Source organism: Ranitomeya imitator, chromosome 1 (assembly GCF_032444005.1).
Source record: "Ranitomeya imitator isolate aRanImi1 chromosome 1, aRanImi1.pri, whole genome shotgun sequence".
NCBI lineage: Eukaryota > Metazoa > Chordata > Amphibia > Anura > Dendrobatidae > Ranitomeya > Ranitomeya imitator.
In genome coordinates, this window is record NC_091282.1 from 1,214,248,935 (window position 1) to 1,214,274,052 (window position 25,118).

The 25,118-nt window shown below is 54.0% G+C and overlaps 1 protein-coding gene across 1 annotated transcript in view; it reads right to left on the minus strand.

Moving 5' to 3' along the window:
• The window catches only part of LOC138657309 (mucin-6-like), a 66,811-nt gene that overhangs the window by 36,668 nt on the left and 5,025 nt on the right, over positions 1 to 25,118 (minus strand). Inside the window, exon 2 of the mRNA XM_069745015.1 lies at positions 7,580 to 7,632. Coding sequence (XP_069601116.1) covers positions 7,580 to 7,632 — 53 coding nt within the window. The remainder of the gene's footprint in view (positions 1 to 7,579; positions 7,633 to 25,118) is intronic.

The window sequence follows — 25,118 nt, forward strand, 5'->3', positions numbered from 1 at the left end:
CATGGCCCCCTCCTCCCTACCATGGTATGCATGGATCCCTCATCCCTATCCTAGTATGCATGGCCCCATTCCTATACTGGTATGATTGGCTCTCATCCCTATCCTGGTATGCATGGCCCCATCCTTATAATTTGCCACACGACTCCCATCCTGGTATGCATGGCCCCATCCTTAAGATTGGTCCACACCACCCCATCCTGGTATGCATGGCCCCATGAGACAAGATTAAAAAAACCAAAACATTACACTAACCTTCCTGGTGCTCCCTCGCAGCGTCCTGTTCCGATGCCAGCAGCTGCTTTATGCATGTAAGCAGCACATTGCAGGGACGTCATGCGCTGCTTGCAAGCCGAAGAGCAGCTGCCGTAATACTCACTGCTCTGCACACCGGACTGTGCACGCAGAGAGCAGTGAGTATTCATTGCTCTTCAGTAGCGCATATAGTGTCAGCTGAAGCCTTCCTGCCGCTGCCGGGCGGTCACGTGTGCCGCTACATAAGAGAAATGAATATTCACATGGAGAGAGGTGAATATTCATTTCAGTTGCGACTGAAGAGCAATGAATACTCACTGCGCTCTGCGAGCATAGTCCCGGCGTGCAGAGCAGTGAGTAGTCCGGCAGCTGCTCTTCGGCTTGCAAGCGGCGCATGACGGGAAGGTAACTGTAATGTGTTTTTTTTTTTTTATGTTTTCTGATGGAGCCATGCATACCAGGATGGAGGTGGTGGGGGCCAATCATAAAGATGGGGGCCATGCATACCAGGCAGCGTCGGATTGGAGTACCTTGGGCCCACCAGAGAAAATCCTTCTTGGGGCCCACTATGTAGCTACATAGAAATAGATACAAGACCACCAACTGTGCGGTAAAAAGCGCTAACATCAGGGTATAATATAAGGTAGTTCACGTCTTAATTATGTAGCAAGGGTTGGGGTAGCCCCCTCACAGAATATAATTTAGTCCCCTCACAGAATATAACGCAGTCCCCACCACAGAATATAATGTAGCACACTCATAGGGTATAATGCAGCCCCCTTCATATAGTATAATGCAGCCACCACCGAATATAATGTAGTCAACTGAGAGAATGCAGCCGCACCACAGAATATAATGCAGCCCCCCCATAGAGTATACTGTAGCCCCCTCACATAGTATGATGTAGCCCCCATAATATAATTTAGTCCCCTGAGATTAATGCAGTCCCCCCACAGAATATAAGGTAGCCCCCTCATAAAGTATAATGCAGCCCCTCTCCACCCCATCATTGTCCTCATCACCACCTCCATCATTGCCTTCTCCCCCACCACCCCTATCATTCTCCCCCACCACCTCCATCACTGCCCATTCCACCACCTGTATCATTGCCTCCTCCCCCACCATCATTGTCCATTTCATCTCCTCCATCATTGCCTCCCCCCACCACATCATTGCCCATTACCTCCATCATTGCCAATCACCTCCATCATTGCCTCCCCCACCACCGTTGCCCATTTCATCACCTTCATCATTGCCTCCCACCACCACCATTGTTATGAACAGGTGATTCAGAACCACAATGGACCTAGTGGTTAAGAGCACACAAAGTGACCTGTTACTAACATAGGACGAGCTCTGAGACGTGGGAACTCTGCTGACCGCAATCCCTAATCCTATCAAACACACTAGAAATAGCCGTGGATTGCGCCTAACGCTCCCTATGCAACTCGGCACAGCCTAAGAAACAAGCTAGCCCTGAAGATAGAAAAATAAGCCTACCTTGCCTCAGAGAAATTCCCCAAAGGAAATGGCAGCCCCCCACATATAATGACAGTGAGTTAAGATGAAAATACAAACACAGAGATGAAATAGATTTTAGCAAAGTAAGGCCCGACTTACTGAATAGACCGAGGATAGGAAAGATAGCTTTGCGGTCAGCACAAAAACCTACAAACAACCACGCAGAGGGGGCAAAAAGACCCTCCGCACCGACTAACGGTACGGAGGTGCTCCCTCTGCGTCTCAGAGCTTCCAGCAAGCAAGAAAAACCAATATAGCAAGCTGGACAGAAAATATAGCAAACAAAAGTAACACAAGCAAAACTTAGCTTATGCAGAGCAGACAGGCCACAAGAACGATCCAGGAGAGAGCTAGACCAATACTGGAACATTGACTGGAGGCCAGGAACAAAGAACTAGGTGGAGTTAAATAGAGCAGCACCTAACGACTTAACCTCGTCACCTGAGGAAGGAAACTCAGAAGCCGCAGCCCCACTCACATCCACCAGAGGAAGCTCATAGACAGAACCAGCCGAAGTACCACTCATGACCACAGGAGGGAGCTTGACCACAGAATTCACAACACACCATTGCCCATCACCTCCATCATTGCCTCCCCCACCACCATTGCCCATTTCATCACCTTCATCATTGCCTCCCACCACCACCATTGCCCATCACCTCCATCATTGCCTCCCCTCACCACCATCATTGCCCATCACCTCCATCATTGCCTCCCCACCATCATTGCCTATCACCTCCATAATTGCCTCCCATACCATCATTACCTATCACCTCCATCATTGCCTCCCCCACCATCATTGTCCATCACTTCCATCATTGCCTCCCCTCACCCTCATTGCCCATCACCTCCATCATTTCCTCCCTCACCATGATTGCCCATCACATCCATCATTGTCTCCCCCACCATCATTGCCCATCACTTCCATCATTGCCTCCCCTCACCTCCATCATTGCCTCCCCACCACCACCATCATTGCCCATCACCTCCATCATTGTCTTCCCCCACCATCATTGCCCATCACCTCCATCATTGTCTCCCCCCACCAATGTCATTGTCCCTCACCACACACACACACAGCTCACCGCAGCAGCAGCTCATCACACACACAGGCACACCCACACTCACTCTCACACACACACACTCACTCACGCAGGCAGGCACACAGCACAGCTCACCTCCCCACAGCAGCAGCTCATCCCAGCAGCCTCTTCCTTGCTGGAAGCTTTCTGACTGAGACAGCGTGCTGGGTGATGACGTCATCCAGCTGGGCTGCCTCAGACTGAAAGCAGGACGCTGAGAGGTGAGCTGCTCTGTGTGAGTCTGTGTGCCTGCATGTGTGTGTTTGTGTGCGGTGTGGCGCTGTGTGTGTGGGTGTGCGGTACTTTGTGAGTGTGTGCGTTTGGTGGTGGGGCTTTACATGCGGGCAGTGTTAGCTGCGGCTAACGCTGCCCGCTATTAAAGAGAAATGGTATTCACGCCTCTCCACGCCCATAGGGGCGTGGGGAAGCGTGAATATTCATTATGCTTTAGCAGCAGGGACAGGATCCTGTCTCCAGCTGCTACTGGCACAGGGCGGGCCCCCTTGACTCGGGGGCACTATAGCCACTGGCAAGGAGCCCCTGGAGCAGTGGGGGCCCTAGGCAGCTGCTGGCCAGTATGCCAGCAGGTGTCAGTGCCTGGGCCCACCGGAGAATCCTACAGTTCTCCGGTGGGCCAGTCCGAGCCTGATACTAGGACCGGGGTTGGGGGCGAATCATACAAAGATGCTATTAAAGAGAAATGATTATTCACTGCCCACACCCATGGGTGTGGAATGCAGTGAATATTCATTTCTCCTTAGAAGAGGGCACAGGAGTTCACCACAGCTGCCGGCTCCAGCTTCCCGTGACCCACTGCTCCCCCACCTACCCACCACAGCCAGAGCCGGCCAGTACATCCGGACTATAAGACGCACCCACCATTTTCCTCCACATTTTTAGAGAAAAAAAGTGCGTCTTATAGTCTGGAAAATATGGTAACAACGCAGGATAGTCCAGATGGTGGATAAACAGCCCCAATCAAGTTCTAAAGAAATCCAAGCTGTCCTGCAGGCTCAGGGTGCATCAGTGTCAGCGCGAACTATCCATCCACATGCGAATGAAATGAAACGCTATGGCATGAAACCAAGGAGGACCCCACTGCTGACACAGTGACATAGAGAAGCTAGACTGCAGTTTGCCAAAATGTATGTGAGTAAGCCAAAATACTTCTGGGAAAGCATATTGTGGACAGATTAAACCAAGATAGAGCTTTTTGGTAAAGTACATCATTCTACTGTTCACCGAAAACAGAATGAGGCCTATGATTTCTACAAGGAAAGAACACAGTACCTACAGTCAGATATGGTGGCGGTTCACAGAAGTTTGGGGGTTATTTTGCTGCCTCTGACATTGGGTGCCTTGACTGTGTGTAAAGGCATCATGAAATCTGAAGATTACCAAAGGATTTTGGGTCACAATGTAGTGTTCAGTGTCAGAAGCTGGGTTTGGATCCTAGGCCATGGGTCTTCTAGCAGAACAGTGACCCCAAACATACTTCAAGAAGCCCACCAGAAATGGATGGAAACAAAGCTGAATCCGGATCTAAATCCCATTGATCACATGTTGAGAGATCTTAATCTGTATTGGGAGAAGGCGCCTTGACATATGAGAGACCAGGGGCAGTTTGCAAAAAAAAAAAAGAGTGCTACAAAATTCCAGCAGACAGGTGTAAGAAGCTTGTGGATGGTTATAGGAAGCGATTGTTTGCAGTGATTTATTTCAAAGGGTGTGCAGCCAAATATTAAGAGGAGGGCGCCAACAATTGTTTCCGACCCATTTTGGGGTTCTGCGTAAAATTAAGTCCAATTTGTCTTTTTTTCTCAGTTTTTTTTTGTGTCATTCCAATACAAGTCAGAAGGAAGAGACTGAAGCACGAATCACTGGGAAGGGCAATATTGGAGGAAGCCGATGTTTACAGGACACTGTGGCCATTAGCAGAAGTCACCCGGTGGAATGTGTGGAGGGGACGCTGGTGTTTATATAGCAGGGTGGGGGGCCAAGACTGGTGAACTGTCCCAGCTGTGAGTGAGGATGGGGGCCATGATCCTTCCTCCCAGGAGATTCCCAGAATAGGAGGCTGCAGCACTGTACTATAATGAGAAGGACTACTTAATCCAGGAAGACGATGTCCCACATCCCTCATTATTATCTTTTATGTGAGAAAATACCGAGCAGTTTCCGGGGATTGCATGGATGGAAGCGTCTACCCACAGATTATTATGAGCATGCATGTCAGATGAGATGGATCGAAGAGGTTTCTCAGGAGATAAGATCCAGCGTCCTCTTGGTTGATGCATCTGGCGATGTAAATGGAGACAGTCGTCTGTGGGTAGAGAGCGTCCACATGTACGAGAATAACCAAAGGAGCATGTAGACTTGTCATCTTCCTCGAAGACATCTTTTTATTTCGAGCAGTGTGGGAACCTCAGATATTATCTGCACATTCCCACAGAGATTAATGAAGGCCATCATGCGTGGAGAAAGACATCCTGGGTGCATGAAAGGACAGGACCACTTGCTGAGTGATGGTCATAGACTCGTGGAGACTCACTGAAGTAACACTGGTAACCATGGCTGCTTGGCTTCACTAAGCTTTAAAATCGCCCAATAACGCTAGAAAGCTGTCATCAACCACTGACGACCCCATAAGAGGTCTACCTGCAGCTGCATGTGACCAGTTTCTCACAGACACTGGTTGTAGCTGAAGGTCCTTGCTGTGCGACCTCTAGGCATCCACACTCTTGAGGTGGAAGTGTAGGAAGGTTATTTAACTACAGAACACGCACAGAAGATGGGACCTGTTGTTAGAATGGATCCCATTTCTAGTGTCAGGCCTGGACGAGAAACTCACAACTGAAGCACTCTAAGGAGACCAACAAGTCACTGCTCTGCTAGAGGAGCCCTCCATACCAGTAGATGTTCAGTCCTCCATCACTGCTCTGCTAGAGGAGCCCTCCATACCAGCAGACATTCAGTCCTCCATCACTGCTCTGCTAGAGGAGCCCTCCATACCAGCAGACATTCAGTCCTCCATCACTGCTCTGCTAGAGGAGCCCTCCATACCAGCAGACATTCAGTCCTCCATCACTGCTCTGCTAGAGGAGCCCTCCATACCAGCAGACATTCAGTCCTCCATCACTGCTCTGCTAGAGGAGACCTCCATACTAGCAGACGTTCAGTCCTCCATCACTGCTCTGCTAGAGGAGCCCTCCATACCAGCAGACGTTCAGTCCTCCATCACTGCTCTGCTAGAGGAGCCCTCCATACCAGCAGACGTTCAGTCCTCCATCATTGCTCTGCTAGAGGAGCCCTCCATACCAGCAGACGTTCAGTCCTCAATCACTGCTCTGCTAGAGGAGACCTCCATACCAGCAGACGTTCAGTCCTCCATCACTGCTCTGCTAGAGGAGACCTCCATACCAGCAGACATTCAGTCCTCCATCACCGCTCTGCTCGAGGAGCCCTCCATACCAGCAGACGTTCAGTCCTCCATCACTGCTCTGCTAGAGGAGCCCTCCATACCAGCAGACGTTCAGTCCTCAATCACTGCTCTGCTAGAGGAGACCTCCATACTAGCAGACGTTCAGTCCTCCATCACTGCTCTGCTAGAGGAGACCTCCATACCAGCAGACATTCAGTCCTCCATCACCGCTCTGCTCGAGGAGCCCTCCATACCAGCAGACGTTCAGTCCTCCATCACCGCTCTGCTAGAGGAGCCCTCCATACCAGCAGACGTTCAGTCCTCAATCACTGCTCTGCTAGAGGAGACCTCCATACCAGCAGACGTTCAGTCCTCCATCACTGCTCTGCTAGAGGAGACCTCCATACCAGCAGACGTTCAGTGCTCCATCACTGCTCTGCTAGAGGAGACCTCCATACCAGCAGACATTCAGTCCTCCATCACTGCTCTGCTCGAGGAGCCCTCCATACCAGCAGACGTTCAGTCCTCCATCATTGCTCTGCTAGAGGAGCCCTCCATACCAGCAGACGTTCAGTCCTCCATCACTGCTCTGCTAGAGGAGCCCTCCATACTAGCAGACGTTCAGTCCTCCATCACTGCTCTGCTAGAGGAGCCCTCCATACCAGTAGACGTTCAGTCCTCCATCACTGCTCTGCTAGAGGAGCCCTCCATACCAGCAGACATTCAGTCCTCCATCACTGCTCTGCTAGAGGAGCCCTCCATACCAGCAGACGTTCAGTCCTCCATCACTGCTCTGCTAGAGGAGCCCTCCAATACCAGCAGACGTTCAGTCCTCCATCACTGCTCTGCTAGAGGAGCTCTCCATACCTGCAGATGTCCAGTCCTTCTGCATTGCTGTGCCAGAGCAGCTCAGCATACCTGCAGATGTTCAGTCTTCCGGCACTGCTGTGCCAGACAAGCTCTCTATACCTGAAGACGTTCAGTCCTTCAGGCATTGCTGTTCCAGAGGAGCCCTATATTCCCACAGAGGTGTCAAGTCCTTCGGCATTACTGTCCCAAAGCAGCTCTCCATACCTGCAGATGTCCAGTCCTCTGGCAATGCTGTGCTCCTCCACCAGCGGTTCATGAGGTGTCACCATTGTATTATTACTTAGACTATGCTTGGAGCTATTGGTGGTACCCTTCTTAGGGACAAATATTAAACTAAATTAATTAAAACCCAGCAAACAATTAGGTAATTGATATGATACGTATGGAGGATGCAATAGGAAAGCGACAAACACACAAGTCTTCTGCTTCTCACCTCCAGAGTCCAGCAGCTTCAAGCTCCATTTCTTCTCATAAGTGAAAACAGCCCTAGAGGGAAAAACATTGAGATGTGAAGGCATCCAATGACATTGGGCAATGATCATGGTGACCTATATACTGTATAAGACACGTTCAGGAGATAGTTGAAAAACAGATCAACATGAGCCACAACTCAGGACTCATTGAATTCTTTGTTTTCAGTTCTTATCTCTGTACCCACAAATGGTGAGGCTGTCACTATCTTGACCAGAAAAGACTTATGACGACCAGAGAAGACTCCCCGACCACCGGGCAGGACTCCCCGACCACCGGGCAGGACTCCCCGACCACCGGGCAGGACTCCCCGACCACCGGGCAGGACTCCCCGACCACCGGGCAGGACTCCCCGACCACCGGGCAGGACTCCCCGACCACCGGGCAGGACTCCCCGACCACCGGGCAGGACTCCCCAACCACCGGGCAGGACTCCCCAACCACCGGGAAGGACTCCCCGACCACCCGGAAGGACTCCCCGACCACCGGGAAGGACTCCCCGGTTACCAGACAGTGGCAATTTGATAACTCCTATCAAGAGATATCTGCTGGGGTTCTACATCATTCTCTATATTGTCCTTTGCTTCCTGTAATTCATTGACTGCTGTTGGCGGCTATGTGCAGGCAGTAATACTCAGGGTTGCAGTGGTTTAGATGGTTGAGGCCAGTGCAAAGCTGTTATATGACCAGTAAATGCTCTGATACCACAGAGATGAAGATGACTGGAGAGCTGTATACAGCCCAAAGTAAGCCCATAGCACCCATCTATACGCCCATGTACCAGCTGCCTGGCAGGGATGGGGGTTAAGCACTTTGCCTCCAGGATCCTTCATCTCATAGTTACTTGAAGTTTTATTTGAAGATGCCAGAAGATGTTAATATTCCAGGAATGTTCTATTGTCCCACGGCCAGCACCGGATATAGGAGCCTGCCACGTGCTAGACAACAGGGTCCCCCACCTCCCTGCCCCAACTCTTCCTGCCTATTGTGTCTGCCTCCAACCAAAGACTACAATCACTGACTACCACATACAACACAGCCTGGAGGACCCCAACACTGGAGACCCCACAACCACTGACCACCTCATACAGTACAGCTCGGGGAGACCCCAATCACTGTTTACCTCATAACACAGCCTGGAAAACCCCAACACTGGAGACACTACAGCCAATGATGACCTCCTATAGCAGAACCTACGGCGATACGGAGGTCAACAGGTGCTCTGGTCCGCTAGCCTGAAACCGCATTGACCAGGGCACATCCCACCGAACGCCCCCTCTCCTTTTACCGTGGGTGTAATGCTATTCAGACAACACAAGGTGAGGGTAAAACAGTGTGGCAATACTTTATTGAACCTCAAAACAGGCAAATAGCACATAGAACAGTTCCAGCAAAATATCCAAGATGGTGCAAATTATAGAATCTCACACTTCTGCTGACTCGCCGGGATAAGAGCAGCTGTGACTTCAGAGCTTCCAGGGCCGACTACCCCACCTGTGGCACGCCCAGAGAGAGGTGGTAATGACGAGCTTAGGAAGATGACAGTCCATTGAGATACAAGGCCATGTGACCGGAGGGTCACAACCTGGCCTCTCCAAACATCTCCATGGAGTCAGGTGACTAGTGGGTCCGAATCATGGCTTTCCCAAAAGTATCCATAGGGCTCATGTGCTCATGCCTTACTGAAAATAGACGACTGGTTAATTAAGATAAAATACTGTGTCGTCACACTGGGGATGATCCAACCACCGACCACCTGATATAGCAATGCTTGAGAGGCCCCAACACTGGTGACCATAAAACTAATGACCACCTGATACAGTACAGCTTGGGGAGACCTCAACCACTGATCACCTCATACAGCACAGCCTGAAGCATCCCATCACTGAGGAGCCTACAACCAATGGCAACCTCATATAGTACAGCGTGAACAGACCCCAACACTGGAGACCAAAGATCACTTAATACAGTACAGCCTGGGGAGACGCCAACCAATGACGACCTTATACAGCACAGTCTGGTGGGACCCCAACACTGGAGAACCTAAAACCAATGACCACCTAATAGAGTTCAGCTTGGGGAGACCTCAACCACTGATCACCTCATACAGCACAGCCTGAAGCAGCCCATCACTGAGGAACATGATACAACCAATGACCTCCTCATATGGCACATCCCGGAGAGACCCCAACATTGGAGACACTACTATTACCAATCATCTCATATAGCACACTCTGGGGAGAGCTCGACACTGGGTAGGGGGTTGGACACAATGACCCTTGAGGTCTCTTCCATCTCTAACATTCTTTGATTCTATGACTGATGACCCTGCAACCAAGAACCAACTCATACAGCACAGCCTAGGAAGACCCCAACCAATGATCATCTCATACAGCACACCCTGAAGCATCCCATCACTGAGAACCTACAACCACTAACCACCTCATATTGCAAAGAGTGGAGAGACCCCCAAACACTGGACACCCTAAAACTAAGAGTATAGCCTGGGGTACCCCGGAGCTGTCCTTTGCCCTTCTGTACCCCTGGGCTGCCCTCTGCCCCCGTGTACCCGATTCGTCCCCGTGTACCCCTGAGCCATTCTCTTCCCCGTATACTCCTGAGCGGTCCTCTGCCCCTGTGTACCTGATTCGTCCACGTGTACCCCTGAGCTGTCCGCTGCACTTGTGTACCGCTCATCCGCCCTTCACCCCGGTGTACCTCTGATTTGCCCTTCACGCCCATGTACCCCTGGGCCACCCTCTGCCCCCGTATACCCCTGATGCGTCCCTGTGTGCCCCTGAGCCATTCTCTTCCCCCGTATACTCATGAACTGCTCTCCACCCCGTGTACCCGATTCACCCTTCACCATTTGTACCCCGAGTTGTCCTCTGCCCTCTGTGTACCGCTGATCTGCCCTTAACCCCCGTGCACCCCTGAGCCACCCTCTGCCCTGTGTACCCCTGATTCGTCCCCGTGTACCCTTGAGCAGTCCTCTTCCCACTGTGTACCACTCATCCTGCTCTCCACCCGTGTACCCCTGATCCGCCCTTCACCCCCATGTGTCCCCTGAGCCATCTTCTGCTCTCTGTGTACCGCTCATCCACCCTTCACCCCGTGTACTCCTGAGCCACACTCTGCTCCGTGTACTCGATTCGCCCTGTGTACCGTTGAACTGTCCTCTGCCCTCTGTGTACCGCTTATCCACCCTTAAACTCGGTGTATCCCTGATCTGCCCTTCACCTCCGTGTACCACTGATCCAACCGCCGTGTGCCCCTGATCTGCCTTTCACCCCTGTGTACCCTTGAGCTGCCATTCACCCCTGTGTACCGCTCATCCACCTTCACCCCCATGTACGGTGGGGGGAAAAAGTATTAATCAGCCACTAATTGTGCAAGTTCTCCCACTTAAAGAGATGAGCGAGGCAAAAATCCCAGAACCACACCGGGGACCTAGTGAATGACCTGCATAGAGCTCGGACCACCGTAATAAAGGCTACCGTCAGTAACACACTACACCGTCAGGGACTCGGATCCTGCAGCGCCAGACATGTCCCCCTGCTTAAGCCAGTACATGTCCGAGCCCATCTAAAGTTTGCTAGAGAGCATTTAGATTATCCAGAAGAGTATTGGGAGAATGTCCTATGGTCTGATGAAACCAAAGTAGAACTGTTTGGTAAAAACAAAAATCATTGTGTTTGGAGGAGACAGAATACTGAGTTGCATCCAAAGAACACCATACCTACTGTGAAGCATGGGGGTGGCAACATCATGCTTTAGGGCTGTTTCTCTGCAAAGGGACTAGGACGACTGATCTGTGTACATGAAAGAATGAATGGGGCCATGTATTGTGAGATTTTGAGTGCAAACCTCTTTCCATCAGCAAGGGCATTGAAGATGAAACGTGGATGGGTCTTTCAGCATGACAATGATCCAAAGCACACCGCCAGGGCAACGAAGGAGTGGCTTCGTAAGAAGCATTTCAAGGTCCTGGAGTGACCTACCAGTCTCGAGATCTCAACCCGATAGAAAACCTTTGTAGGGAGTTGAAAGTCCATGTTGCCAAGCGAAAAGCCAAAAACATCACTGCTCTAGAGGAGATCTGCATGGAGGAATGGGCCAACATACCAACAACAGTGTGTGGCAACCTTGTGAAGACTTACAGAAAACGTTTGACCTCTGTCATTGCCAACAAAGGATATATTACAAAGTATTGAGATGAAATTTTGTTAATGACCAAATACTTATTTTCCACCATAATTTGCAAAATAAATCTTCCAAATCAGACAAGATGATTCTCTGGATTTTTTTTCTCGTTGTGACTCTCATAGTTGTGGTCGACCTATGATGTCAATTACAGTCCTCTCATCTTTTTAAGTGCGAGAACTTTTTTCCCTACTGTATCCCTGATCTGCTCTTCACCCCGTGTACCCCTGAGCCGTCCTCTTTCTCACGTATACTCGATTCGCTCCCGTGTACCCCTGAGCCCTCCTCAGCCCCCGTGTACCCCTGAGCCGTAGTCTTCCCAGTGTACCCCTGATTCACCCCAGTGTACCCCAGAGCCGCCCTCTTCCCTATGAAATTCCTGAGCCAGTCCAGTGTATCCCTGAGCCGACCTCCGCCCCATGTACCCCTGAGCTGACCTCCGCCTCATGTACCCCTGAGCCGACCTCCGCCTTGTGCACCCCTGATTTGCCCCCTTGTACCCGATTCTCCCCGTGTACCCCTTTTTGTGTCCTCTGCCCCCATATACCCCTTGTGCACCCCTGATTTGCCCCCTTGTACCCGATTCACCCCGTGTACCCATTTTGTGTCCTCTGCCCCCATATATCCCTTGTGCACCCCTGATTTGCCCCTTTGTACCCCTGATTCACCCCGTGTACCCCTTTTGTGTCCTCTGCCCCATGTACCCCTGAGCCGCCCTCTGCCCCATGTACCCCTGAGCCGCCCTCTGCCCCATGTACCCCTGAGCCGCCCTCTGCCCCATGTACCCCTGAACTGTCCTCTGCCTCATGTACCCCTGAGCTGTCCTCTGCCTCATGTACCCCTGAGCTGTCCTCTGCCCCATGTACCCCTGAGCCGCCCTCTGCCTCATGTACCCCTGAGCCACCCTCTGCCCCATGTACCCCTGAGCTGTCCTCTGCCCCATGTACCCCTGAGCTGTCCTCTGCCTCATGTACCCCTGAGCTGTCCTCTGCCCCATGTACCCCTGAGCCGCCCTCTGCCTCATGTACCCCTGAGCTGTCCTCTGCCTCATGTACCCCTGAGCTGTCCTCTGCCCCATGTACCCCTGAGCCGCCCTCTGCCCCATGTACCCCTGAGCTGTCCTCTGCCTCATGTACCCCTGAGCTGTCCTCTGCCCCATGTACCCCTGAGCTGTCCTCTGCCCCATCTACCCCTGAGCTGTCCTCTGCCCCATGTACCCCTGAGCTGTCCTCTGCCCCATGTACCCCTGAGCTGTCCTCTGCCCCATGTACCCCTGAGCTGTCCTCTGCCCCTGTGTACCACTCATCGTCCCTTCACCCCCGTGTACCATTGAGCCATCCTCTGCCCTGTGTACCCTTGTACCCTTAATTCTACCCCCTGTACCTCTGACCTGCCCTCCGCCCTGTGTACCCGATTCGTCCCCATGTACCCCTGAGCCGTCTTCTGCCACAGTGTACCCCTCATCCACCCCTCACCCCTGTTTACCCCTGAGACGCCTTCTGCCCCCATGTACTTCTGATTCATCCCCGTGTCCCCCTGATTTGCCCCGTGTACCCCGGATGGGCAGCGTCCAGTATGTGGTTCCTTTTGGCCCTGTAGTAAGTGAAGGTCCGATACCTCAGCTACACTTCCTGGCAACGGTCTTGCGGTTTATCAGCCCTTCGAGACGTTCATGTGGAGTAGCACAGGAAGGCCGAGCGTCTGAGAGGAGGAGAGGACGTCGGCCATAGGTCACTCATGGCTAATAAACATGAAACTAAGGATAATAAAAGTGCAAGGTATCGGATAATATCGGAGGAGGTGAATGTGGGCGAAGGGGGATAGTAAGGAAAAGAAAGGTTGTGCGTGCAGAGACCCTGATCACAGGACAAAGAGGAAACAGTCAGAAGAGCAACGGAGTAAAGAAGGAGCTGCGAGACCCAACACAGACCCAAGAATGCAAGGACCTGGGCATGAAGAGCACCCACACCCCGGCCCTCCAGCCCCCCACACCCCGGCCCTCCAGCCCCCCACACCCCGGCCCTCCAGCCCCCCCACACCCCGGCCCTCCAGCCCCCCCACACCCCGGCCCTCCAGCTGTGGCAATGGTCGCCGCACGGCTCCGCTCCGTTAGGGCGGTAGGACCCACTACGAGGTGTGACGTGGCAGTGGGCTTCATACAGTCTGATCAGAATGATAAACTAAAGGTACCGTCACATTTACCGACGCTGCAGCGATCTAGACAACGATGCCGATCGCTGCAGCGTCGCTGTGTGGTCGCTGGAGAGCTGTCACACAGACAGCTCTCCAGCGACCAACAATGCCGAAGTCCCCGGGTAACCAGGGTAAACATCGGGTTACTAAGCGCAGGGCCGTGCTTAATAACCCGATGTTTACCCTGGTTACCAGTGCAAATGTAAAAAAAACAAACACTACATACTTACCTACCGCTGTCTGTCCCCGGCGCTGTGCTTCTCTGCACTGTGTAAGCGCCGGCAGGAAAGCAGAGCAAAGCGGTGACGTCACCGCTGTGCTTTCCAGCCGGCGCTCCCAGTCAGTGCAGAGAAGCACAGCGCCGGGGACAGACAGCGGTAGGTAAGTATGTAGTGTTTTTTTTTTACATTTGCACTGGTAACCAGGGTAAACATCGGGTTACTAAGTGCGGCCCTGCGCTTAGTAACCCGATGTTTACCCTGGTTACCAGTGAAGACATCACTGAATCGGTGTCACACACGCCGATTCAGCGATGTCTGCGGGAGGTCCAGCGACGAAATAAAGTTCTGGACTTTCTGCGCCGACCAACGATGTCACAGCAGGGGCCTGATCGCTGCTGCGTGTCACACTCAACGATATCGCTAGCGAGGACGCTGCAACGTCACAGATCGCTAGCGATATCGTTCAGTGTGAAGGTACCTTAAGAACCTCATGTTCAGTTGTAGATATATTTTTGCCGAGAGGCATTAGATCATAGTATGATTTTTGGAGGTGCTGTCCTTTCTCTTTTTTTTTTAAACATATTATTACTCTCTCCATATCCCCCTGTAATCTCCCGTTCTTCCTCTCTCCTGTAATCTCCCGCTATTCCTCTCTCCTTATCTCCCATTGGTCCTCTCTCCTGTAATCTCCCGTTATTCCTCTCTCCTGTAATCTCCCGTTATTCCTCTCTCCTGTAATCTCCCGCTATTCCTTTCTCCTGTAATCTAACGTTCTTCCTCTCTCCTGTAATCTCCCGTTCTTCCTCTCTCCTGTAATCTCCCGTTCTTCCTTTCTCCTGTAATCTCCCGTTCTTCCTCTCTCCTGTAATCTCCCGTTCTTCCTCTCTCCTGTAATCTCCCATTCTTCCTCTCTCCTGTAATCTCCCGTTCTTCCTCTCTCCTGTAATCTCCCGTTCTTCCTCTCTCCTGTAATCCCCCGTTCTTCCTCTCTTCTTTAATCTCCCATTCTTCCTCTCTCCTGTAATCTACCGTTCTTCCTCTCTCCTGTAATCTCCCGTTCTTCCCCTCTCCTGTAATCTCCCGTTCTTCCTCTCTCCTGTAATCTCCCGTTCTTCCTCTCTCCTGTAATCTCCCGTTCTTCCTCTCTCCTGTAATCTCCCGTTCTTCCTCTCTCCTGTAATCTCCCGTTCTTCCTCTCTCCTGTAATCTCCCGTTCTTCCTCACTCCTGTAATCTCCCGTTATTCCTCTCTCCTGTAATCTCCCGTTATTCCTCTCTCCTGTAATCTCCCGTTATTCCTCTCTCCTGTAATCTCCCGTTGTTCCTCTCTCCTGTAATCTCCCATTCTTCCTCTCTCCTGTAATCTCCCGTTCTTCCTCTCTCCTGTAATCTCCCGTTCTTCCTCAAAATACCAGTCATATACCAGGATCATCTCATGCCATATTTTCTACAGAACTGTTTACGGTATCACAGGATTTCCTGATCTGTATGTTGCTAACATAATACCATACATACAGGGTCACACACGGCGTGGACGCTGTCATACACGGTCACTGGTCACACATGGCCTGGATGATGTCATGCTCGGACACCAGTCATACATAGTGTGGACGCTGTCGAACACGGCGAGGATGCTTTCATACACATTCGGCAGCGCCGTATCTCAGACCTTTTCTCACTTTTTTTCCAATTATATTCACTACAGATGTAGCACCGTCTCCTAATATACTGTATACTGTCTCCGCCATATCTTGCACTCTGCTCCGCACCGTCCCCCTCTGCGCGGTTCTCTGTTCTGCTATATCTTGCACTCTGCTCCGCACCGTCCCCCCTCTGCACGGTTCTCTGTTCTGCTATATCTTGCACTCTGCTCCGCACCGTCCCCCCTCTGCGCGGTTCGCTGTTCTGCTATATCTTGCACTCTGCTCCGCACCGTCCCCCCTCTGCGCGGTTCCCTGTGCTGCCATATCTTGCACTCTGCTCCGCACCGTCCCCCCTCTGCGCGGTTCGCTGTTCTGCTATATCTTGCACTCTGCTTCGCTCCGTCCCCCCTCTGCGCGGTTCTCTGTTCTGCCATATCTTGCACTCTGCTCCGCACCGTCCCCCCTCTGCGTTGTTCTCTGTTCTGCTATATCTTGCACTCTGCTCCGCACCGTCCCCCTCTGCACGGTTCTCTGTTCTGCTATATCTTGCACTCTGCTCCGCACCGTCCCCTCTGCGCGGTTCTCTGTTCTGCTATATCTTGCACTCTGCTTCGCTCCGTCCCCCCTCTGCGCGGTTCTCTGTTCTGCTATATCTTGCACTCTGCTCCGCACCGTCCCCCTCTGCACGGTTCTCTGTTCTGCTATATCTTGCACTCTGCTCCGCACCGTCCCCCCTCTGCGCGGTTCTCTGTTCTGCTATATCTTGCACTCTGCTCCGCACCGTCCCCCCTCTGCGCGGTTCTCTGTTCTGCCATATCTTGCACTCTGCTCCGCACCGTCCCCCCTCTGCGTTGTTCTCTGTTCTGCTATATCTTGCACTCTGCTCCGCACCGTCCCCCTCTGCACGGTTCTCTGTTCTGCTATATCTTGCACTCTGCTCCGCACCGTTCCCCCTCTGTGCGGTTCTCTGTTCTGCTATATCGTGCACTCTGCTCCGCACAGACACCCTCTGCACGGCTCGCTGTGCTGCCATATCTTGCACTCTGCTCCGCACCGTCCCCCTCTGCGCGGTTCTCTGTTCTGCTATATCTTGCACTCTGCTCCACACCGTCCCCCCCCCTGCGCTGTTCGCTGTGCTGCTATATCTTGCACTCTGCTCCGCACCGTCCCCCCCCCTGCGCTGTTCGCTGTGCTGCTATATCTTGCACTCTGCTCCGCACCGTCCCCCTCTGCGCGGTTCTCTGTTCTGCTATATCTTGCACTCTGCTCCACACCGTCCCCCCCCCTGCGCTGTTCGCTGTGCTGCTATATCTTGCACTCTGCTCCACACCGTCCCCCCCCCTGCGCTGTTCGCTGTGCTGCTATATCTTGCACTCTGCTCCGCACCGTCCCCCTCTGCGCGGTTCTCTGTTCTGCTATATCTTGCACTCTGCTCCACACCGTCCCCCCCCCTGCGCGGTTCTCTGTGCTGCTATATCTTGCACTCTGCTCCGCACCGACCCTCTGTGCGCGGTTGTCTGTTCTGCTATATCTTGCACTCTGCTCCGCACCGTCCCCCCTCTGCGTGGTTCTCTGTTCTGCCATGTCCTGCACTCTGCTCCGCACCGTCCCCCCTCTGCGTGGTTCTCTGTTCTGCCATGTCCTGCACTCTGCTCCGCACCGTCCCCCCTCTGCGCGGTTCCCTGTGCTGCCATATCTTGCACTCTGCTTCGCACCGTCCCTCTCTGCACGGTTCTCTGTTCTGCTATATCTTGCACTCTGCTCCGCACCGTCCCCCCTTTGCGCAGCTCGGTGTTCTGCTATATCTTGCACTCTGCTCCGCACCGTCCCCCCTGCGCTGTTCGCTGTTCTGCTATATCTTGCAATCTGCTCCGCACCGTTCCCCCCCCCCCCCGCGCGCGGTTCTCTGTTCTGCCATGTCTTGCACTCTGCTCCGCACTGACCCTCTGTGCGCGGTTCTCTGTTCTGCTATATCTTGCACTCTGCTCCGCACCGTCCCCCCTCTGCACGGCTCGCTGTTCTGCTATATCTTGCACTCTGCTCCGCACCGTCCCCCCTCTGCACGGTTCTCTGTTCTGCCATGTCCTGCACTCTGCTCCGCACCGTCCCCCTCTGCGCGGTTCCCTGTGCTGCCATGTCTTGCACTCTGCTTCGCACCGTCCCCTCTGCGCTGCTCGCTGTTCTGCTATATCTTGCACTCTGCTCCGCACCGTCCCCCTCTGCGTGGCTCGCTGTGCTGCCATATCTTGCACTCTGCTCCGCACCGTCCCCCTCTGCGCGGCTCGCTGTGCTGCCATATCTTGCACTCTGCTCCGCACCGTCCCCCCTCTGCGCGGCTCGCTGTGCTGCCATATCTTGCACTCTGCTCCGCACCGTCCCCCTCTGCGCGGCTCGCTGTTCTGCTATATCTTGCACTCTGCTCCGCTCCGTCCCCCCTCTGCGCGGCTCGCTGTGCTGCCATATCTTGCACTCTGCTCCGCACCGTCCCCCTCTGCGCGGCTCGCTGTTCTGCCATATCTTGCACTCTGCTCCGCACCGTCCCCCCTCTGCGCGGCTCGCTGTGCTGCCATATCTTGCACTCTGCTCCGCACCGTCCCCCTCTGCGCGGCTCGCTGTGCTGCCATATCTTGCACTCTGCTCCGCACCGTCCCCCTCTGCGCGGTTCTCTGTTCTGCTATATCTTGCACTCTGCTCCGCACCGTCCCCCCTCTGCACGGTTCTCTGTTCTGCTATATCTTGCACTCTGCTCCGCACCGTCCCCCCTCTGCGCGGTTCGCTGTTCTGCTATATCTTGCACTCTGCTCCGCACCGTCCCCCCTCTGCGCGGTTCCCTGTGCTGCCATATCTTGCACTCTGCTCCGCACCGTCCCCCCTCTGCGCGGTTCGCTGTTCTGCTATATCTTGCACTCTGCTTCGCTCCGTCCCCCCTCTGCGCGGTTCTCTGTTCTGCCATATCTTGCACTCTGCTCCGCACCGTCCCCCCTCTGCGTTGTTCTCTGTTCTGCTATATCTTGCACTCTGCTCCGCACCGTCCCCCTCTGCACGGTTCTCTGTTCTGCTATATCTTGCACTCTGCTCCGCACCGTTCCCCCTCTGTGCGGTTCTCTGTTCTGCTATATCGTGCACTCTGCTCCGCACAGACACCCTCTGCACGGCTCGCTGTGCTGCCATATCTTGCACTCTGCTCCGCACCGTCCCCCTCTGCGCGGTTCTCTGTTCTGCTATATCTTGCACTCTGCTCCGCACCGTCCCCCTCTGCACGGTTCTCTGTTCTGCTATATCTTGCACTCTGCTCCGCACCGTTCCCCCTCTGTGCGGTTCTCTGTTCTGCTATATCGTGCACTCTGCTCCGCACAGACACCCTCTGCACGGCTCGCTGTGCTGCCATATCTTGCACTCTGCTCCGCACCGTCCCCCTCTGCGCGGTTCTCTGTTCTGCTATATCTTGCACTCTGCTCCACACCGTCCCCCCCCCTGCGCTGTTCGCTGTGCTGCTATATCTTGCACTCTGCTCCGCACCGACCCTCTGTGCGCGGTTGTCTGTTCTGCTATATCTTGCACTCTGCTCCGCACCGTCCCCCCTCTGCGTGGTTCTCTGTTCTGCCATGTCCTGCACTCTGCTCCGCACCGTCCCCCCTCTGCGTGGTTCTCTGTTCTGCCATGTCCTGCACTCTGCTCCGCACCGTCCCCCCTCTGCGCGGTTCCCTGTGCTGCCATATCTTGCACTCTGCTTCGCACCGTCCCTCTCTGCACGGTTCTCTGTTCTGCTATATCTTGCACTCTGCTCCGCACCGTCCCCCCTTTGCGCAGCTCGGTGTTCTGCTATATCTTGCACTCTGCTCCGCACCGTCCCCCCTGCGCTGTTCGCTGTTCTGCTATATCTTGCAATCTGCTCCGCACCGTTCCCCCCCCCCCCCGCGCGCGGTTCTCTGTTCTGCCATGTCTTGCACTCTGCTCCGCACTGACCCTCTGTGCGCGGTTCTCTGTTCTGCTATATCTTGCACTCTGCTCCGCACCGTCCCCCCTCTGCACGGCTCGCTGTTCTGCTATATCTTGCACTCTGCTCCGCACCGTCCCCCCTCTGCACGGTTCTCTGTTCTGCCATGTCCTGCACTCTGCTCCGCACCGTCCCCCTCTGCGCGGTTCCCTGTGCTGCCATGTCTTGCACTCTGCTTCGCACCGTCCCCTCTGCGCTGCTCGCTGTTCTGCTATATCTTGCACTCTGCTCCGCACCGTCCCCCTCTGCGTGGCTCGCTGTGCTGCCATATCTTGCACTCTGCTCCGCACCGTCCCCCTCTGCGCGGCTCGCTGTGCTGCCATATCTTGCACTCTGCTCCGCACCGTCCCCCCTCTGCGCGGCTCGCTGTGCTGCCATATCTTGCACTCTGCTCCGCACCGTCCCCCTCTGCGCGGCTCGCTGTTCTGCTATATCTTGCACTCTGCTCCGCTCCGTCCCCCCTCTGCGTGGTTCTCTGTTCTGCTATATCTTGCACTCTGCTCCGCACCGTCCCCCCTCTGGGTGGTTCTCTGTTCTGCTATATCTTGCACTCTGCTCCGCACTGTCCCGTCCCCCCTCTGCACGGCTCGCTGTGCTGCCATATCTTGCACTCTGCTCCGCACCGTCCCCCTCTGCGCGGTTCTCTGTTCTGCCATATCTTGCACTCTGCTCCGCACCGTCCCCCCTCTGTGCGGCTCGCTGTTCTGCCATGTCCTGCACTCTGCTCCGCACCGTCCCCCTCTGCGCGGCTCGCTGTGCTGCCATATCTTGCACTCTGCTCCGCACCGTCCCCCTCTGCGCGGCTCGCTGTGCTGCCATATCTTGCACTCTGCTCCGCACCGTCCCCCTCTGCGCGGCTCGCTGTTCTGCTATATCTTGCACTCTGCTCCGCACCGTCCCCCCCCCGCGCGGTTCTCTGTTCTGCTATATCTTGCACTATGCTCCGCACCGTCCCCCCTCTGCGCGGTTCGCTGTTCTGCTATATCTTGCACTATGCTCCGCACCGTCCCCCTCTGTGCGCGGTTCTCTGTTCTGCCATATCTTGCACTATGCTCCGCACCGTCCCCCCTCTGCGCGGTTCGCTGTTCTGCTATATCTTGCACTCTGCTCCGCACCGTCCCCCTCTGCGCGACTCGCTGTTCTGCTATATCTTGCACTCTGCTCCGCACCGTCCCCCTCTGCGCGGTTCTCTGTTCTGCTATATCTTGCACTCTGCTCCGCACCGTCCCCCTCTGCACGGTTCTCTGTTCTGCCATATCTTGCACTCTGCTCCGCACCGTCCCCCTCTGCGCGGTTCTCTGTTCTGCTATATCTTGCACTCTGCTCCGCACCGTCCCCCTCTGCGCGGTTCTCTGTTCTGCCATATCTTGCACTCTGCTCCGCACCGTCCCCCTCTGCGCGGTTGTCTGTTCTGCTATATCTTGCACTCTGCTCCGCACCGTCCCCCTCTGCACGGTTCTCTGTTCTGCCATATCTTGCACTCTGCTCCGCACCGTCCCCCTCTGCGCGGTTGTCTGTTCTGCTATATCTTGCACTCTGCTCCGCACCGTCCCCCTCTGCACGGTTCTCTGTTCTGCCATATCTTGCACTCTGCTCCGCACCGTCCCCCTCTACGCGGCTCGTTGTGCCACCACCACCTCCAGGGGGCCATGAATCCTGGCACAGAGCCCTTTGCCCCGGGCGCAGCTTCCTACGTAGCAGCAGTCACAGTCCTCGGTCCCGGGCGCAGATAAAAGTGACAATGATGGATGGGAGCAGTGATCGGGCCCCTGATAGTGCGAGAGGGGCCACACCTGAGGTCATGTGACTCCTCACCTGTCACCGCCATCTCGGGTAAATATTAACCATAACTAAACTTTTACTGAAAACCCACTGTGAGCAGGAAACAAGGTCCGGGGGTCACCGGTCAGAAGGACGCTCGTCCGCAGAGCTAGCACTCTACCATGTATACCCCAGATAAAGACCATGTACATGTGGGCCGGCCACACTACATACATCACCACCAGAAAGAGCTATCAAAAGTCTACACACCCTGTACAATAATCCTGTCAAGATGGGTCATTTCAATGTCGCCCACAATCTGAACAAAGCCGCTGAAATCATTCTGAGGGGAACATAAAAATAATAAAATCACAATAACATGGTTGCATAAGTGTGAGCACCCTCTTATAATCTTGGCTGTGAATTTTCCCCCATGTTACATAGTAGTCAGTGCTCGGCCGTTGTCTTGCACAGTCAGTCATTCTGATTAACCCCAGACAAAGTGTCGCTGCTCTAGGAGAATTTCCCTGACATTTTCTGGTTCGCAAACACCTGACAACACAGCAAAGGATCTCACTGTGGAAAGTTGTCAATCAGTAGAAGGGACAAATACATTTCCAGGTACGATATCCATCATGGACACTGTGAAGACATCATCAGGAAGGGGCTGAAATCCGGCACCACAAGGACATTACCAAGAACTGGACACAAATGAAGAAAAGACAAGAAGAACATTAGTGCTGGAGGCAGACAGCAACATTAGAGGAGCTGCAGGAATTTCTGGCCAGTCCTGATTGTGACCTGCATGTGACAACAATCTCCTGTATTCTTCATATGTCCGGCCTGTGGGTCGGCGGGACACAGAAGCATTTTCTAACACATAAGAACATTCACAACCTCGGCTGCCAGAGCCTCCATCATGTTGGCCAGAAGCAGAAACGTGTCCTGTCTGATGAGACCGAGGGTGAACTTTGTGGACGTAATTCTAGAAGGTGTACAGCCGACACTGCGATTCACCAGAAGACCCCCATCTCCACAGTGAGGCATGGTGGGAGCAGCTGCGGGCTCTGAAACTGGAGCTTTATCCAAGGGGGAGGGGATTATTCACAGTGCAGATAGACAATTTTACCTCAGCACCTTATGGCCAGACGTGAATCAAGGGGCAACCTGTGGTGACCTGAAGAGGGCGCTGTACACAGGAGATGTCCCCGCAATCTGTGGTGACCTGAAGAGGGCGCTGTACACAGGAGATGTTCCCGCAATCTGTGGTGACCTGAAGAGGGCGCTGTACACAGGAGATGTCCCCGCAATCTGTGGTGTCCTGAAGAGGGCGCTGTACACAGGAGATGTCCCCGCAATCTGTGGTGACCTGAAGAGGACGCTGTACACAGGAGATGTCCCTGCAATCTGTGGTGACAAGAAGAAGACGCTGTACACAGGAGATGTCCCCGCAATCTGTGGTGTCCTGAAGAGGACGCTGTACACAGGAGATGTCCTGCAATCTGTGGTGACAAGAAGAAGACGCTGTACACAGGAGATGTCCCCGCAATCTGTGGTGTCCTGAAGAGGACGCTGTACACAGGAGATGTCCTGCAATCTGTGGTGTCCTGAAGAGGACGCTGTACACAGGAGATGTCCCTGCAATCTGTGGTGACAAGAAGAAGACGCTGTACACAGGAGATGTCCCCGCAATCTGTGGTGTCCTGAAGAGGACGCTGTACACAGGAGATGTCCTGCAATCTGTGGTGTCCTGAAGAGGACGCTGTACACAGGAGATGTCCCTGCAATCTGTGGTGACCTGAAGAGGACGCTGTACACAGGAGATGCCCCCGCAATCTGTGGTGACCTGAAGAGGACGCTGTACACAGGAGATGCCCCCGCAATCTGTGGTGTCTGAAGAGGACGCTGTACACAGGAGATGTCCCGCAATCTGTGGTGACCTGAAGAGGACGCTGTACACAGGAGATGCCCCCGCAATCTGTGGTGACCTGAAGAGGGCGCTGTACACAGGAGATGTTCCCGCAATCTGTGGTGACCTGAAGAGGGAGCTGTACACAGGAGAGGCCCAGCAATCTGTGGTGTCCTGAAGAGGACGCTGTACACAGGAGATGTCCCCGCAATCTGTGGTGACCTGAAGAGGACGCTGTACACAGGAGATGTCCCCGCAAACTGTGGTGTCCTGAAGAGGGCGCTGTACACAGGAGATGTCCCCGCAATCTGTGGTGTCCTGAAGAGGACGCTGTACACAGGAGATGTCCCCGCAATCTGTGGTGTCCTGAAGAGGACGCTGTACACAGGAGATGTCCCCGCAATCTGTGGTGTCCTGAAGAGGACGCTGTACACAGGAGATGTCCCTGCAATCTGTGGTGTCCTGAAGAGGACGCTGTACACAGGAGATGTCCCCGCAATCTGTGGTGACCTGAAGAGGACGCTGTACACAGGAGATGTTCCCGCAATCTGTGGTGACCTGAAGAGGGCGCTGTACACAGGAGAGGCCCAGCAATCTGTGGTGTCCTGAAGAGGACGCTGTACACAGGAGATGTCCCCGCAATCTGTGGTGACCTGAAGAGGACGCTGTACACAGGAGATGTCCCCGCAATCTGTGGTGACCTGAAGAGGACGCTGTACACAGGAGATGTCCCCGCAATCTGTGGTGACCTGAAGAGGGCGCTGTACACAGGAGATGTCCGCGCAATCTGTGGTGACCTGAAGAGGACGCTGTACACAGGAGATGTCCCCGCAATCTGTGGTGTCCTGAAGAGGACGCTGTACACAGGAGATGTCCCTGCAATCTGTGGTGACAAGAAGAAGACGCTGTACACAGGAGATGTCCCCGCAATCTGTGGTGACCTGAAGAGGGCGCTGTACACAGGAGATGTCCCTGCAATCTGTGGTGTCCTGAAGAGGGCGCTGTACACAGGAGATGTCCCTGCAATCTGTGGTGACCTGAAGAGGACGCTGTACACAGGAGATGTCCCCGCAATCTGTGGTGACCTGAAGAGGACGCTGTACACAGGAGATGTCCCCGCAATCTGTGGTGACCTGAAGAGGACGCTGTACACAGGAGATGTCCCTGCAATCTGTGGTGACCTGAAGAGGGCGCTGTACACAGGAGATGTCCCGCAATCTGTGGTGACCTGAAGAGGACGTTGTACACAGGAGATGTCCCCGCAATCTGTGGTGACCTGAAGAGGGCGCTGTACACAGGAGATGCCCCCGCAATCTGTGGTGACAAGAAGAAGACGCTGTACACAGGAGATGTCCCTGCAATCTGTGGTGTCCTGAAGAGGGCGCTGTACACAGGAGATGTCCCTGCAATCTGTGGTGACCTGAAGAGGACGCTGTACACAGGAGATGTCCCCGCAATCTGTGGTGACCTGAAGAGGGCGCTGTACACAGGAGATGTCCCCGCAATCTGTGGTGACCTGAAGAGGACGCTGTACACAGGAGATGTCCCTGCAATCTGTGGTGACCTGAAGAGGGC